Source organism: Phoca vitulina, unplaced genomic scaffold, assembly GCF_004348235.1.
Source record: "Phoca vitulina isolate PV1807 unplaced genomic scaffold, GSC_HSeal_1.0 scaffold13, whole genome shotgun sequence".
Classification (NCBI taxonomy): Eukaryota; Metazoa; Chordata; class Mammalia; order Carnivora; family Phocidae; genus Phoca; species Phoca vitulina.
Genome location: NW_022589716.1, coordinates 10,410,320 through 10,426,801, shown reverse-complemented (window position 1 = coordinate 10,426,801; position 16,482 = coordinate 10,410,320). Strand labels below are relative to the sequence as shown.

Below are 16,482 nucleotides of genomic sequence, written 5' to 3'. Positions count from 1 at the left end.
ATGGGGGTTGGCTAGTGGATGGTGGGGGGGGGTGGGTAGCTAGTGGATGGGGGCTGGTTAGTGGGTGGGGGCTGGCTAGTGGATGGGGGCTGGCTAGTGGGTGGTGGGGGGGGTGGCTGGCTAGGGGATGGGTGAGGGGGGTGGCTGGCCAGCTAATGGGAAGATGGAGGGATGAATGACATCCATAATGAGCTGCAGGCTAGGTCTGCTCCAGAGCACTCTCTGCTTCTGCATCATAGAAAGATCTTCAGGCCTGTGGGCCTGATAGGAGCACTGAGCCATGACCCCTGACTTTTCTTACGACCCCCCTGGACTCTGGAATGCATTCAACCCTTCTCGACTTCTCAGAACCCCTTTGCACCAGAGTCAATTCTTGGCTTTTTCCTTCCCAAACCATCATACATTTGGTTCCCCAAAGTGCCACCCCAACCAACCCTGTCTTTCACCAGCATCGGAGCGGAAGCCCAGAGAGTTACTTTCCTAGCAGCCAACGCCTCCTTGGAGCTACCTCAGGGCCCAACAGCCTGTTCCCTGGAGCAGGGGCTCATAGAGGTATGCAGAGGCTGGTGGCAGTGTCCCCTTGGGCTTTATTGTCACAGCCCTCCCTCAGGCCCTGCTCTGGGCCCGTTCCAGATGCCAGGCGAGCTGGGCCAGCTGTCTCGGCAGGAGTGGGCATGTCTACTCAGAACAGCTCGGGGATAATGTAGTCGCTGTGGACACCGTCAATCAACCCTTCCCCGTTGTTGTGGACAAACCAGCAGGCGACCTTTGTGCCGAAGCTGACATCCTTCCTGTAGTCTTTCTGGGAGCCCCTGGGAAAAAGGAAAGAGACACTGTGACACACAGGGTGGACCAGACAGCTGCTAGGCTCGTGGACTTAAGGCAGGAAAAGGGTGTGAAGTTGCTAATTCTAAGAGTCTAGAACTCTTTGGACAAGAAAGAGATCAAATGATTAACTCCTTCTAGGGGCCCGAGTTTGGCCTTTTCCTGATTAGGAGGGGCCTAGAGGGGGCCCAGGACCCCGGAGGGAAACAAGGGTAGGTACCCCATAGGAGACAAGAGCCTGCCGGGCCAATGTGCGTGGAAGGAGAGGGCTCTCTCCTCCTGTCTTGTTACTGGGCAGGGGGAGGATGCCAGTGGAGTGCCCTCACCTGGTGACCGTCAGTCGATGGTTCTTCACCACCATGGTGGCATCTGGCTTTGTGGGGTCAGAGCCTCGGTGGATGTCAGACACTTTAAAGTCAAAGGGATGGAAGAATTGTCCTGGGAACAAAAACCATTCATGCTGTCAGCCCCTGCATGCTACCATCCCCGGCCATCACCACAGGTCCCACGGCCACTGGCCTTCCGGGGTTGATGCAAAGGCTGACTGGGTGTTGCGTGCTGGGTCCGCAGTGACTGGGACAATCTTTCATGTGGCTTCCCCCCTCTGCCATGTGTCCTGAACAATGTGAAGCTTGAACATTCCATACCCAGCAGCCCATGTGTCTGTGCCGACATCCGGTGACTGTCCACCACATAGAAGCCCAGAAAGTCCTGATGGACAGGATGCTTCTTCCACACCTGGTGCAGGACGACCACAAAAGTAACCCCATCTCCAAAGGAGACCACCATGTTCTTCTTCCTGTTGATTGTCACAGACAGCCTAGGAGAGAAGAGGACGTCAGCAGGTGGCGGCCATGATACGGGGCATTCGAATCCAGGGCATTGTGGGAGGGCCTTCTCCGTACATGGCACCTAAGAACACACGGACTCTGGAACTATCTCAGAGGTGTTGGAGAGAAGATGCCTCATGCGTGTTGACTATGTGCTCTACTGGGTGGATCCTTGTTCCACTGTAAGCAGAAACAGGGCTGTCCTGGGAGTCTGGAGACCTGGGATCAAGCCTCAGCTCAGCCACTGGCTTCCTGTGTGACCTGGGGTAGGTTCTGCCCCCTCTCAGAGCTTCCTCAGGAGTGACTGTCCCTGTCCTACCACTAGGCTCCGGGCGACTTGAGGACACAGGAGAGGCTGAGCAGTCTGAGAAGGTTCAAGTTAACAAGCTCAGCCAGAGAAGGTGAAAATGGGGATTAGTGTGTTATCAGATTGTAGGTCCAACTAATGCTTATGTCCAGGCAACCCTTCCCCCAAGATCAGTCCTGTGAACCGGCCAGCTGGCAATGCTGGCTGGGGCCGCGTGGTCGCCCTTCCCCGGGCAGGGGCTGAACTCTGAGGCCTACCGGTCTCTCCCATGACCCCTGTGGATCTTCTGTCCTGGGATGTGTCCACATCCCTCAAAGGCTCCTCAGGCCTTCGGCCTGAAGTGCTCCTCAGAGACCCGGTAGCGGGCCTTACCCATCCTGTGTGATTGTGACAGTGTCCAGCCAGCTGAGGGTGCTCTGTGCAGCTCCGTTCCCCAGGATGATCTTCTCCGGCGTCACCTCTATCCGGAAGTCCATGTGAGCATTGGCAATGCCCAGTTTGCCAAAGTAAGTCTTTCTGGTCTTGGAGTCAGAGTTGCCTCCCTTCTCGCCGATGATCTGCCCATTAACTGTGAGGCCTGCCAGAGGGATGGGGCAGTGAGGGGCCAGCGAGACCTTCTGAGTCTGGGTTGGTCTTTAGGATGTGCCTTCTCCTCCAGCCAGCCTTGCTGAGTGGCAGTGTGGGGTCCCCAAAGCAAGACCAGGAAGTCAGAGGCAACCCTCTCTGGTCCTAGACACTCCTGGGTCACGCTGGCAGCTGAGGGCCCACGCTGCAGGCCTGCCCCTTGTCTGGACCAGGGAGTGGTGTTCAGAGAAAAACTATGTCCCAGACACAGGCTGCACCCGGGCCACCCTCAACCCTAACCATCTCTCCAACACCACTGGGGTCCTTGGTGAGCCTGTGGCTCTAGACAGCCCCCTCAGGGTGTGAGCTACACATGAAGATGATGCATTCTGGGCACAGTGAGGAGCTGGCCCCGGCCCCAGCCCGCAGCCCCGACCTGTGACGGGGTCCTGAATGAGGCGCAGCACCGTGCCCGGTTCTTCATCGATGTTGAAGCAGATGGCATCGTCTTTCTGCGGGACTTGGATGATGAAGTGGGGGTCCCCATCCACTAAAGGCACATCAGAGAAAGGGCTGGCTCACCGTTCCAGGGGGAGCCTCCCCTCCCCTCTTGGCCCCATTGGGAAGACTCCTAACAGGATGCGCTGGCCCCTGGGGCCTGGGTCTCACCCCAGGAGGAGCGGGGGGAACTCACCGTAGTAGTAGGGTGTCTGAGGAGGCTGGTAGCTGGCTGTGGACGCAGGGAGAGAGAGAGAGAGAGAAAGGCTGAGCTAAACAAGCAGGCCAAGGGAGGCACCAGGACCCCCAGCCAGAGTTGGGTTCGTGCCCCTCCCCTTTCTGCTTCCCCAGGCTCTCAAACCACCCCCATCTCCTCAGGACCCCAACCATCTGTCTGTTCCAGAGAGGAGACTCAGGAAGACTCCAGAAGGGAACGTGGCACAGGACCAGTCTCTGGGCAGTGCCTCCCGGGCAGGGGGTGTGGCCGCGGGCCTGTACTCACTCAGGTAAGCCATGGAGCGCGCAGCTGAGAACAGAAGCCAAAGGGCAGTCGTGAGCGGGGTCAGAGGGTTCTCTCTCCCCCAGCCCCGTGCCTTCTGCCTGTCCTGGGGTCACCAGTCTCCAGTGGAGCCCCAACCCTGACAGATGGAGGCTTGGGATGGGACTCCTAAGTTAGGCTTTAGAAATGGGAGCATGCCCAGGGAACTCCTTTCGAGAACGGGTGGTAATATGACTGTAATTTCTCTGCCAGGGGCAGGGCATTGTGACTAAAATTGTGTCTAAAATGCAAGCCACGAGACTGTCTGCTTCTCTGTCATGAATAATGTTCACAGCGACACCATCCCACACCCCTGAACTCCCTCTCCCCAGAAGTTCACAGGTGTCTGTTGTCCTTGGTAGTGAACCCCCCCCACACACACACATACTCATACACACAAGTGTGCACCCCGGTGACTGCATCTGACAGCCCCGCGCTACGGGGAGAGCAGGGAGCCAGGCCAGATGCGCTGCTCGGATTGCACAGTCTGTTGATGGAGGCTGAGCAGGCAGGTGGGGGCTGGGAGGCCCTGCCTGGTGGGGGAGGGGGCTTACTGGGGACAAGGATGCGATTTGATAACGAGAGAGGGGCAAAGTGCTATGAATCCCAGGGAGGGGCCTGGTCTGAAGTCTCAGCTTGGCCGCCTGCTAAGTCCTCCAACAAAGAGACTTAGGCTCTCCGTGCCTCAGTTTCCTCGCTATAAAATGGGCACCGTGAGAGGACTCCTTTAGAGGGTCGCTGTGGAATTAATGGAGTGTCAGTGCCTGGCGTGAGAATTTGCTAATTTTTGCAGGTCACAGAAGGCTCTCATACTGATTGTCCCTCCTCATTCAGGGGAAGCCACCTCCGAACAGCTGACGAGGACCTGATGAGGCTCAGAGAAGGCAGAGCCCAGACCAAGGTGGCTCCTGAGTTGGCAGCAGTGCTGGGACCTGAGTGCAGGTGTCCTAAGGGCCCCTCCCTGGGCTGGGCACTTGGAAAGGCCTCCCTGGTTCTCTCTTGTCCCCCTCCTGGGACCCCCGTCCCACTGCTGGCCGAAGCTCACCTTCTGTGTCCACAGGCCCTGCGAGGGAAGAGGAGGAGAAAGGTGTTAGGATCCACAGACTCCTGGTGTCGGTCCCACTCCTACCAACTTGCTGCCTGTCCACCCGGCCCCAGGCTGTGGGCCTCCCAGCAGACAGCTCCTCCCCAACCCCAGTGGTATAAACCCTGGAGCCAGGAGCTCCTAGAGGCCAGGGGCCTGGCCTGGCCCCGCTCTTTGCCTCCTGTGCCTGCCCCGGCCAACCCCACATCCCCACGCCCAGGTACAGGGACACTTAGGAGTCCCCTCTTGGAGCCTGGTTGAGCAGGCTTGTCAAGCCTCCAGCACTCGAGGCCTTTCTTGCACAATCCCCAGGCACATGTTCTGAGCCTAACTTTCAAGCTAGAAGTGCCTCTTCCTGTCTAAATAAACATTTCCATGCTGCAGCCAAAGTCCCTTTCCTTGAAATGACCCCAGGCAAGAAGTCCCTTGACTCATATCCTTCTAGCGATCCAGAGGCTCCTGTTCACCCCCCACCCCACTGTCCATGCTGATAGCTTCACTCCCTCCACATCCCCCTCCCCAACCCTCGGCCAGATTTCCTTCTATGCCCCATAGACCTGCCCCACTTCAGCAAGTCTGGGTCTCGCCAGCCTGGCTCGTTCCTCTTCTGGGCCCCCAAGGGGTTCGAGTTCTAGCCTCCACTCTCCATGCCCACCTTCTCCAGGCTTGTCAGCGATGGCTGTCTGGTCCTCATTGTCCTCAGGCTTGGTCACCACCATGGAGGTCAGCGGAGTCACAAAGTGGTACTTGAGGGACAGGTCCAGGGCCTGGGCTGTGAGGTTCTCCTTCTCCTCACCATGGGCGTTCTTGCTGGGGGGAGGGGCAGCAGTGTCAGCTGGAGAACAGTTCCCTGCCTGACCTCCTCTGCTCTGACTCCCAGAACCAGGCCAAGAACCCCAGAGGCAGCCCGGGACTGCTTTTTCCCAGGGTAGAACCCACTAGTGCTCAGAAAAGACTGGTTCACCAGCTCCCTGGGACAGATGGACAGCCTGTGTCTGAGGCTGGGCCTCAGTTTCCCCACTATAAGATATAAGAGGCTTGAAATGACGTCACAGCAATCACTCATGCCAGCATCCATGTGCTGAGCACTCAGCGTGTGCCAGCCCCCACTCCAGGGGCCTTATTGGCTTATCCCACCCAAAGGAAGGCTGACACGGGGCTCTCAAATGGACCCAAGCTCTGCCTTCTGGGGGCTGGGGGCAAGGGTCCCAGCCTTCAGTCGTGTTCAGCCTCACCATCCCTGTGGGCCCATGCTGGGTGTGGGCTACAAGGTGCTGAGGCCTGCCCCTGCCCTCGGGGCCCTCCCAGGCTCCTGCTTGAGCCCCACATGTCAGGCCGGGCTCTGCCCCTGGAAAACCATTCCGTGGGGGCTGGGCTGAGAAGAGGGGAAGGCAGAGGGAGCACACGTGGAGGGGCACAGCCCGCGGTGTGGCTGAGTCTTCTTCCTCTTGGGCTCCCCCAGAGCATGGTCAGCACAGGGGCAAGCACAGGTAGGTGGGGGGGCGGGGTCAGGGGCGCAGGTGTGGGGCCTGGCTCTGGGAGGGGTCGCCAGCATCACCGTTTCTCCAGCAGCTGCTCAATGGTGAGGTAGGCCCAGAGCCGCTCGATGTAGTTCCCAAAAATGTAGTCCTGCTCCTTCAGAGCCTTTTCCATTTCTTTCATGTCCACCTCCTCTGTGAAGGTCAGATCATTGGTGGCCTGAGGTGGGGGCGAGAAGAGGCTTGAGGGCTGGAGGCCTGGACTAGGTGGGCCCAGTCCGAGGGCCACCACTGCTGGACCATCAGCCAGGAGGCCGGAGCCCCACTGGTGCTGATCCCCCGTCCACAGCACACATCCCGGCCCTGGCCCAGCTCACCCCGTGGCCCTTTACATCCGCCTTAAAGTTGTTCATGTCCTCATCCAGCAGGCGCCCAGCCACCACGATCTCAGAGCCATCGTAGAAGTGCTGGTAAGCGTTCTGGGTGAGGTCCTGGATGGCGTTCTCAGGGTACTCCAGCTCCACGCTTGTCAGCAGCGGGTTGGCCACCTCCTCGTAGAAGCCCTGGAGTCCAGAAGGGGGACCTGGCCATCTCAGTTCACAGGGCAGACATGGAGGGGATGAGGTGGGCAGGTGCCCCCTGCTGCCTCCCCCAGGCACCGAGGCCCCCAGGCTGGGCCAGTCCTGGCTCCTGGGCCCCACTTCTTGTGGCCCTGACCATGCCCTTCAGTTTGCGTACCCCCAAATGTGACCTTTTGGGGGATTAGGGTCGTTACAGAGGTAATCAAGTTAAAATGGGGCCTTTGGGGTGGGTCCCAATCAATATATCTAGTGTCCTGCTGAAAAGGGAGCAATTTGGACCCAGAGACAGGCACGCACGCAGGGCAGATGATGCGGAGAGACAGGGAGAAGGTGGCCATCTACGAGCCAGGGAGAGACGCCTGGAACAGACCCTGCTCCCACAGCCCTCGGAGGGGTGCAGCCCTGCCCACACCTGGACCTCAGATTGGTAGCCTCCAGAACGGGGAGGCGGTCCGTTTCTGTGTTGGGAGCCCCCCAGCCGGTGGTACCTTGTTACGGCTGCCGAGCGAACAAACACAGCGCCGCCGGGCCACACTGAGAACACGGCTTACACTAAAGCATTGTTCCCTGCTTATCAGAATTCACATTCGACCCTGTATTTGGTCTGGCAATCCTGCAGAGGAAGCAGGGCTGTTCTGTGTAGCCCAAGGACAGATCAACCACCACTGATGGCTAAGAGGTAGCCAGAGGCCCATGTGAGCCCAAGAGGAGGCATGTGTCGCTTGGCGGAACAGCTGCCTGAGCTCCCCGTTCCAGGAGGTATGCCAGATGAGGCGTACCTGCAACTGCAGGTTGGCATCCGAATCCTCATAAATGCGCCGGGCCAGCCCGTGGTTCTCCAGAGCCATGCTCTCCAGGAAGTTATAATTCAGATTGTTGCCAAAGCCCAGGTTATACAAGGGGAACTTGCCCCCAATGGCATTGCGTACGTTCTCTTGGATTTTTTCGGGTCTGCTTTCCCCTGCAGGAGAAAGGGGTTGTTCACACTCCAGCCACAGGCCAGCAACGAGCTGGATCAGCTCTGTCTGGAGGTATCAGACTCCTACACACGCAGAGCTGGTGGAGTCGTGGCCCCGAGCCCATGTGGGGGCAGGGGGTAGTCCTTGGCATGGGGAGACAGGGCCCTGCCCTTGAAGGGCTCACAGGCCATTGGGAGAGCCACCCGCGATCTCGCAGCACGCCCGCTCCTGGGCCTGAAAGCCAGGAGAGGAGAGCCACACCGGCCTGCCTCACCAACGTTGGCATCCCCGTCGGTCAGCATGATGACAGTGGAGGTGCTCCTCTCTGGGACTCTGTGTTCCTCCCGGGCCTTGTTCAGCATGTTGATGGCCCTCATCAGCCCATCGTTGATGTTGGTCACTGGCACGCAGACAGACAGACAGCACCGTGAGAGGCTGTCCTCAGGGTACAGGGTGGAGGAGGTCAGGACAGCAGGCCCTGCTCTTGGGCCCAAGGACCCTGTTGGCCAATGCATGGTGGTACTCAGTAGATACTGACCGAGCGACTTAGTGAGTGATGGATGAATGACTTACTCTTTCAATGGGGACAAAAGGACAAGCCTCGTGGGGCTGCCGGAAGGTGGCTGTGAAAGCAGTTTGGAAAACTGTCAGACGGACTGGCAGGCCCGCTCACTGGGAGGAGAAGGGAGCCGTAGTGACGTCACTTATCACTCTCTCTAAGAAACAGCCCAGGATGAGGGCTGTCTGTGGCATTATCTTGCTGGGCTTCCCCAGGCGTCGAGGATGCCAGCATCATGGGTTAGAGAAAGGAAGAGTGGGTTCCCCAAGCCCACAAAGAAGACACCCCAATATCAAGCCTGAGACGCGCTCCCCCAATCCCGCCGCTACCCCCAGCTAGGGTCTGCAGGGCTTAGACCAGCAGCGTCTCTGCCCCAAGGCACGAAGAAGGCGGATTGCTCAGGCCAAGGGGAGCGGTAAGCTGCGTCTGCTCTTCCCTCCGTTCTTACTTCCTTGATCATGAATATTCTTCACAAATATCCTGGCCTCCTGGATGTTCTCAGGAGTGGCTTGAACTAAGTCGTCTTTCCAGGTGGTCACATCCGCACTGAACAGAATGAAATTCAGGTAGTCCAACTCTTTCATATCATCCAGGATCTTGAGGAGGGCATCCTTTGTCTGGGAAAGAGACAGACCAGCAGACGAGGGGCTGGGAGGGAGCAGCAGAGAGCCAGCCGTCTGTCCTCCCAGCCCGGCTGGCTTTGGGGCCTGTCCTTTCTGCAACAAAAGGGGGCGGATGCTCTGTGCCCTTTTTTTAAATCCTATCTGTCCCCTTCTTTCTCTTTCACTGGAAATGTCCGCTTTGTCCACTTAGGAATAAATCTCTCTCCCCCCTCCCCCACCCGCAGTGAGGAGAGCACCTGCTCCATTTTCCGACCGTGCATGGAGCCGCTGATGTCAATCACGAAGACCACGCTCTTAGGCACCACTGGAAGGCCTTGAGGTGCAAAGAAGTGCACAAAGTAGCCATTGGCTATCTGGGAAGGGGAGAGAGAGACTGGAGGCAACATGCCTTTGGCGACTCTTGCACATAGAATCCAGACATTCACCAGCTCCTGAAAACAACTGTTCTTTCCCACCCACCATGGGGTGCCACACGAAGGCTCTGGATGGTCTGTCATCCCCAGGCCGTGCAGGAAACTCGGCCTTGGGCTGAGGACCAAGGGTCTGGCACGAGATGCAGCGGCAGTCCCTTCTGTGCCAGCCCCCACCGCATCAGGGCGCCGGAGGATCGGCCAGGCCAGCAGAGCTCCTGGGCAACTACCTGTACGTTGGCCGGGGACTCCCTGTTCACGTCGTAGGTGATGATAAAATTCCCGTTGAGGAGGGAGTCTGTGCAGGTTGGGCACGAGCGCTGTTGGTCCATGCTGGGCTTGAAGGACACGTGGCCCTGGGGGAGGTGACGGAGGGCCTCGCTCAGCTCGGCCAGGGCCTGTCGACTGTGCTCTGCCCTGCGGAGGGAGGCAAAGCCCCCACAGGAGGAGCCCGCGGGTGGGCGCCTGGGCAGTCCAGCTGCCACCTGGCAGGCCCTGGCCTTCCTGAGCACCTCGGGGAGAGGACGTGGGGCCCAGGGCAAACGCACTGCCCTTCAGAAGCCACCAGCCCTCTGAGCGGGTGCTCCTCGGGTTTTGACCGGGAATTCCTGAACGACTAAGGTTTGCTATTCATGTAACATTATTCATTCACTGCCTAGGATGAACAAGGCCCCTGGAATGGCTGGGAGCCTTGGGAACCAGAGCCAAACATCAGCACCAAGAGATTCCCTTTCACCGTCACCCTTCAGGGTGGAGTTGGCAGATCTAAAGGACTCCCTCTGGCCTCAGTGTCCTTATCTGTAAAATGGACAATAACCTGCCCTGCCCACTTCCCAAGGTAGAATGAGACCAGGCCTTATAAATAATTCCCCTGTCCCACCCCCCCCCAGGGCAGCTGGGACCCCAGATCATCGGCAGCACTAGCCCTGGCCTCCAGCACTCTCATTCCCGAGCTGGGTGGCCAGTGAGAAAGGATGGCTGTGGTTATTTCCCCCTCCCCTTCTCAGCCAAGCCCTGGGGTTCACACTTGTCCCTTTAGTGCCCGGGTTCCTGCCCCTGCCCCACCCCAAGGCCTGAGAACACCACCTTTTTCCCTGAGAAGGACTTGGTGAGGGCGCTGCCCAGGAGGTCGTTGGTGATGAACGAGGCCTCAGCATCCAGCGCGCTGATGCCCTGGGGCTCGTAGATGTCTGCCTCGATCTGGAATGGGCAAGGGTAGGGAGGGGTCACCCTGCGACAATGCAGAGGCCAGCCTCCAGGACAAGGCCAAGGGGATGGAGAGGGTCAGCGAGAGTGCAGGGACAGCCTCCCGATAACTCTTGATGGCTAAGCCTCATGTCTCCCACCAAGAAAATGACCTCAAAGGCTTGTAGACAGGTCGGTGACCCCAAGACTCTCCCACCACCTGGCATCCACTACCCTGAGTTCCACCACTAACGTGTTTCCTTTGGCTTTCAGCTCGGATGCTCCTCAGCGGTGGTGGGGCTGGACCTCTGCGTTCTCGACCCTGATCGGGGCTCTGCCCCTGGGCCCTTCCCTGAAACAACCGCCCCCTGCCCGCACCCGCACCCCTGCACGTTCACCCCTGCACTTTCAGCAGGGGTTGCAGGGGTGGTTGATTACCTCAAAGTGCCTAACCAGTTGCTTGGGCTGGACCTTAAGGTACATCTCGTATTTGCCCTTGTGCCTCTTCAGCAGCTCCTCGTAGGTTAGCTCGAAGGTGACCTTGCTGCCCGCAGCCACGTTGACGGAGACGGTGAATTTCTCCAGCTTCCTCCCGGAGGCCCTGAATGGGGTGCCAGACCGCCCTGCAGACTGTACCAGCCCGCCCTTCCTGGGCCCTGGCTCACGTCCAGCCCCATGGGAGAGACCCTCCCCTCTATAAAGCCGTAAGCATTACAGGCACATTTTGCTATCATCATGGAATAATAATAGTACTGATAACATTGGCTATTGTTGTCTCATCTCTGAGAGCCCTTGCAGCCCACACACTCTCCCAAGCCCGGGGGAGCGGGGGGGGGGGGGGGGGGGGGGGGGGGGGGGGTGGCGCTTACTTGACCAAGCCAGCTGTCTTGCCCTGGGACACAGCCTTTTCATACTGCTTCTTGGCAACTTCCTTCTCCTTGACATTCCCGGGGTAGGTAACACCGTCGATGGTCCTGCAAGGAAAGAGAGTTGGGGGCTCATGCTGAGCCAGACCCCCACCGCCACCCCCCAGCCTGGAGCCAGCAGCCATGGCGACACCCACAAGGTGAAGTTGGTGATGAAGGCCGTCTTGGGCAGCTCCACATCAAAGGACACCTCCTTGGCGGTGTCGGCGCGGTTGACAGCTCTGGTGGTGACGACATTGTGAGCAAAGCGGGAGGTCACCTTGCAGCTGATCTTGGTACTGTAGACCTCGATGCCATTGACGACCTGCAGGAGGGGACAGTGATCGGCCTCTGGGAAACCAACCTTCAGCCTGACTGCTCCTTCCAGGCTCCCCCTGCAGAGCCCAGAGCCCCTGCTTGGTAAGTGGCCCCTCCAGTTTCCCAGCCACTGTGTCTGAAGCCTGGGTGGCATCCTCCATCTTCACATTCAGTTGGCCACCCTGGTTCTGGAATGCTCTGGCCTTTCTGAACCCCTCTCTCCCCCTCAGAGACCAGGGGCTCCTTGGCCGGCAGGGGCCTTGTCTGGCTCCGCCTTTGTCGCTCCCTGTTTCCTGGCCCCACAATCTCCTTAGCTCAGCCTGCCTTGGAGCTCAGCACCAAGAAGCCCCTCAGGGAGGGGTTTTGCACCATGAGAAGGAACTCCATGCTGGGTGGTATTGCATGTGTTGGCGCCAAGAACAAGAGGAGAGGGGAGGAGGAGGGGGAAGGGGGGGAGGGAGAGTCAAGTCTGACCCTGTCCCTGTCTGTCTCCCACTTAAACGGAGGAGGGGGAGGAGGGGGAAGTGGGACAGGGAGACGGAGGGCACTTGCTCTGCCCCCTTAATTCTGGATCTGTGTACATGCAGTTAGCTGTAGCCGGGGGAAGTCTTATACAAATCCAAGTCTGACCCTGTCTTTCTCCCACTTAAACCCTCTCATGCTCCCCATCACCCTCAGGACAGTCATCCCCATGGCTCTGAGATCCTCCAGGCAGGTCCTGCCTCTCTCATCATCTGTGCTCCAGACACAACATGTCTCTGGCCCCGGAGCACCTGCCCGAGCTCTTCCTGCTCACCTCCACTTGGAAAGAAATGACATTCACACACACCCCGGCCTTCCTCCTCTCCTTTGGCAATTGCTTGATTCTGTCCCCAAACAGGCACTTTTTTCCCGTGCCAAGGGGACTGTGTGGGAGGGCCTTCGTGTCCCCAACACCTTCTCTCCAGTGGGGGTGGTGGACTGAGGGAAGGTCTAGGGAGACAGCTGGGTCAAGCAGGATATAAAGATGCGTCATGAGGATGTGTGTCCGCAGCCCTGTGCACAGGGGCTGGTACCAGGAAGTGCTGGATAAGTGTCTACGGGAGGCAGGGCTGGTGGAAGAGCGGTCCTGTGCTGCTTCCAGAGAGGTCCGAGAGCATGCTTCTGTGGCACTCTTTCCCAGGAGTCTTGAGTCACATGGGGTCTGCCAGGGCAGGGGGCTGGGAGCTGTTTGCCAACTGGGAGGGACCTTTCATTATGGCCCACCCCTTCTGCTATTGGGCAACCAGCTCCATTCTGCCCTGCCACACCCCACCCCATGCCTGGTGAAAGTTCTCACCCCTTCCAGGAGGCTCCGTTTCTGCAAAAACAAAGATAAACACAGGAATCAGGCCAAGGCCACTATGGCCTGGGAGCAGGCTCTGGGCTAAGGCCAGGGTTCAGCAGGGATCCCCCGCACACATACCCTTGGAGGGGCCTCTGGACATAGGACCCTCCCAGAGCCATTTCAGAGTAGGAAGGGCTCTGAGTAGATGGGGAAACTGAGGCCCTAGTAGGGCAGGTCTCCAGGTTTCCCAGGGGAGCAGGGTTGGGAGAACCAAACCAGCTCTCTCCCTGCCCCACATACCCTGACTCATGCTGTCTTTTCCTGGACCCCAAGCCCCTGAGGCCTCCCCCAAGAGCACCCCCACCACTGCTGCACCTCACAAGGCTCAGCTCGGCCCTTCTTGGAGTCCTCTGCGCTTGTCTCAGGTGTGGACCTGCACAGCCCCTCAGTGAGGTGAGCACTTTCTGGTGCTTGCCCATTTGACAGGTGGGGAAACGGAGACCAAGGGAGATTTAAGAGCCCCATACCTAGCCCTGTCCCCTGCAGCTCACTGCCTAAACTCCTGCCTCCTCCTCTCCCCACTTAGAGGATGGTTCATCCTGTTGCTTCTGCCCATGTGACAGGCTCAGATGGCAAAGAGGGGACAGACTTACCCCCAGTGGCCGGGAGGGGCTTCTCGGGAAGCCAGAGGCCGCCAAGCTAGAGAGCAGGGCCAAGATGAGGCAGGGCCACCACGCAGATGCCATCGCTGCGCACACAGGTCTGGCCTGCGCTCCTTATATGGTGAGCCTGGTGTTTTCCAAGTGGGGTCATTGACCTGTAGTGTAGGACGGGAAGAGCAGGAGGTGAGTGGCTCCCCGGGAAGCTGGGGTGTGGGTGGAGTAACAGGCCCTGGATCTGCCTGTACCAGGGGGGCCCATGAGGATTGTCAACTGTCAACAGTGTTGGGACGTGGAGGCTCCCACGGAAAGCAGATGCTGTGTGTTGGCACACAGGCCCGGGGCTCCCTGGCTGTGGGCTCACGGGGTGTAGAGTCACACTGAAAGCCAATGGCGTCTCGGCACTGTTGCCTGTTATCTGCACCACTGACAAGGCCTCGGGGCTGGCCTCCCGGACAGAAGCCCCCCAGGCTCCTCCAGGCAGCCAGGGCGCAAAGCCAGGCCCGTCACCCTGAGGCTCCGAACTCCATCGCTGCACCCCTTGCTCACTGTTACCCTTCTTGGGTTCTCGCACCCCAGGGACGGGACAAAGCCCAGGTCCTGCGCTCCAGCCCTCTCTGTGATCTGGCTCCAACTTGCTTTTCCAAACTTACTCTTTTCCCACTGGCATGCCCTCCCCTTCTCGGCATCTCACACCTCTCTTCTTGCCAGCCCTATGCCCTGCCTCCAGAAGCCTTCCTGTTTTGTCCCCTAGCTGACCCCAGACAGCCCTGCTCCAGGCTCCCAGTCTCTGAGGGCCTGCTCCATCATTACCTTTCATGGAGGCTTGCACGGTTGGGTCCGATCGTCCGTCTGGACTCTGAGCTCCTGGAGGGCCAGGCCCTGTCACATATTCATCCCTGTGGTCCAAGGGCCTGGCCAGGGACTCAGCTGCCCTCACCTCCTGGAGAGTCATTCCCCTAAGAGTCTCCAGGGAGGCTGGAGCTCTGGCTTCCGGGACAATGGGAGCTTCAGAGGCAGAGCCCAGGCCTCTCCTGAGCCACCCCAGGGCCCTGCCAGCCCCCAGACCTTCCAGAGTGGCGGTCTTGTGCCTGCCAGGCACATGCGCTTCTGAGCAAAATGACCCAGTGACCCTCCCATGGGGCCACCACTGAATGGTGTTGAGGAGGCTGCCTGAGCACATGGCAGCTAATTTATGGTGTCCTATGGCCTTGGCTAAAAGCTCCGCACCTGCCTATGAATTGTATAGAGAGAGTTGACTACTGGGATCAGAGAGAGAGCGATAAGGCAGAAAGAAGACTCCATGAGGCAGCAGAAGCTATGAGGAAGAAGTGGTTGGAAGTGGCAGGAGCCACAGAAGCAATGACGGAGAGTTGCTGAGTCGACAAGACGACGTTGGACCGAATGAAGCAACCACCGAGGGGCCACCACCCATGTGGCAGGCTGGCTGGGGTGCGCATACTCCCCAGGCCTCCGGAATCCTTACGCACCCTTGCTGTCCGCTGGCACCAAGCTCGAGGCCGACTGGGACCCGCCTCCACTGCTGACTCCCGGGAGCAGAGAGAAGACCCCTTCCAGAGCTGTGCCACCCAGCCCTGCCGCCTGACCACCAGGTTCCTGGCTTCCAGGACATCTCAATCGTGTGGTCCTTTTCAGTGCCCATGGTCGCTGACCACTGGGTGACCGGGGGCTGAGGCAGAAGTGCTGTCCAACCGGTGTTGTCCAGTGGCTCCTCGGGGCCCTGCAGAGCTTCCCCAGCCCTTTCCTCTAGGTGCCTCCTCATCCCCAACTACTTGGAGTTTGGTGGGAGGGACAACTCGACATAGGACTTCTGACGCTGCTCAACAGGCACTGGAGGGACAGTTGGGCACTTGGAGGGACCCAGAGTCACACGCACAGTTGAGAATTGGATGGAATCTTTTTTTTTTTTTTTTTTTTTTTAAGATTCCATCCATTTATTTGAAAGAGAGAGAGAGAGCACATGAGAGGGGGGAGGGTCAGAGGGAGAAGCAGACTCCCTGCTGAGCAGGGAGCCCGATGCGGGACTCGATCCCGGGACTCCAGGATCATGACCTGAGCCGAAGGCAGTCGCTTAACCAACTGAGCCACCCAGGCGCCCGAGAATTGGATGGAATCTAAGAGGTCTTCGGGCTCACTGCTTTTCCACTCTTCAGGAAGGCTTTGCTCAGCTCAGGCGACCAGCCGTCTGGCAGCTTCTCCCTTGAGAAGCCCAGGAGGCTCCAGACGGCGCTTGGTCTCTGAAACGTTGTTGGCCAGCCCCTGCCCCCCACCGAGGGCTCTGTGTTCGCTGGGCCTGGGGCAGCCCTGGAGCTCAGCATTTGTGTGATTGATCTGGCTCCTCGTGGGCCTCCGTTGCAGTGGGAACTGGATGGAAAGCCAGCAGAGAAAAAGAAGAAACCTTTGGAAAGGAGAGGCCCATCAACCTTCACCTGAGGGCCAGCGGCTCCCCAAGGTACAGACAGGTTCACCTCCCTGCACCCTGGGACACTGCACTTTAACTGGGCCCCAAGGGCAAGCCCAGGGAAGGAGCCCTGAAGGGATCATTCCAGGTCTCAGCATGAGGAGCCGGTGGGCCACCGTTGCTAGCTCCCTGAAACCACCGCTTCTGGGGAGTGGCCGTCTCTGCCTTTGGGAAATATCCTGGCTCCCACAGCTGGAATGGCGAACCTACAGCTGGAAAGTGGAGCTGAGGGAGAAGGCCCTGGAACTACCTCCAGAAACCCCGTGCCCATGGCTGTAGCGTCCAGCAGGACTTCTCCGGGACCCCAGATCCCTATCGATTTCATATGCTCCTTTCATATGCTCATTTTAAGTGATGCTTTGGAATATCTA

General features: G+C 58.8%; 1 protein-coding gene across 3 annotated transcripts; it reads right to left on the bottom strand.

Annotated features, from left to right (window-relative positions):
* Positions 1-564: 564 nt before the first annotated feature.
* ITIH3 (inter-alpha-trypsin inhibitor heavy chain 3) lies at positions 565-13,723 on the bottom strand. 3 transcript variants are annotated; one of them, XM_032412199.1, is made up of 22 exons: positions 13,624-13,723; positions 12,983-13,003; positions 11,505-11,671; positions 11,311-11,415; positions 10,880-11,042; positions 10,343-10,456; positions 9,487-9,612; positions 9,083-9,199; positions 8,672-8,840; positions 7,939-8,064; positions 7,485-7,666; positions 6,502-6,687; positions 6,205-6,344; positions 5,302-5,456; positions 4,608-4,625; positions 3,527-3,550; positions 3,221-3,256; positions 2,963-3,076; positions 2,335-2,539; positions 1,473-1,645; positions 1,152-1,263; positions 565-812 (listed from the first exon to the last, which is right to left on the bottom strand). In XM_032412199.1, the coding sequence occupies exons 1-22, from the start codon at positions 13,714-13,716 to the stop codon at positions 683-685; spliced, it is 2,676 nt and encodes an 891-aa protein (XP_032268090.1). In that variant the 5' UTR covers positions 13,717-13,723; the 3' UTR covers positions 565-682. The 3 variants fall into 3 exon arrangements, with proteins under 3 accessions (XP_032268090.1, XP_032268091.1, XP_032268092.1); XM_032412200.1 differs by lacking the exon at positions 4,608-4,625 and having other exon boundaries at positions 568-812; positions 13,624-13,716; XM_032412201.1 differs by lacking the exons at positions 3,527-3,550; positions 4,608-4,625 and having other exon boundaries at positions 568-812; positions 3,221-3,252; positions 5,289-5,456; positions 13,624-13,716.
* Positions 13,724-16,482: the final 2,759 nt, after the last annotated feature.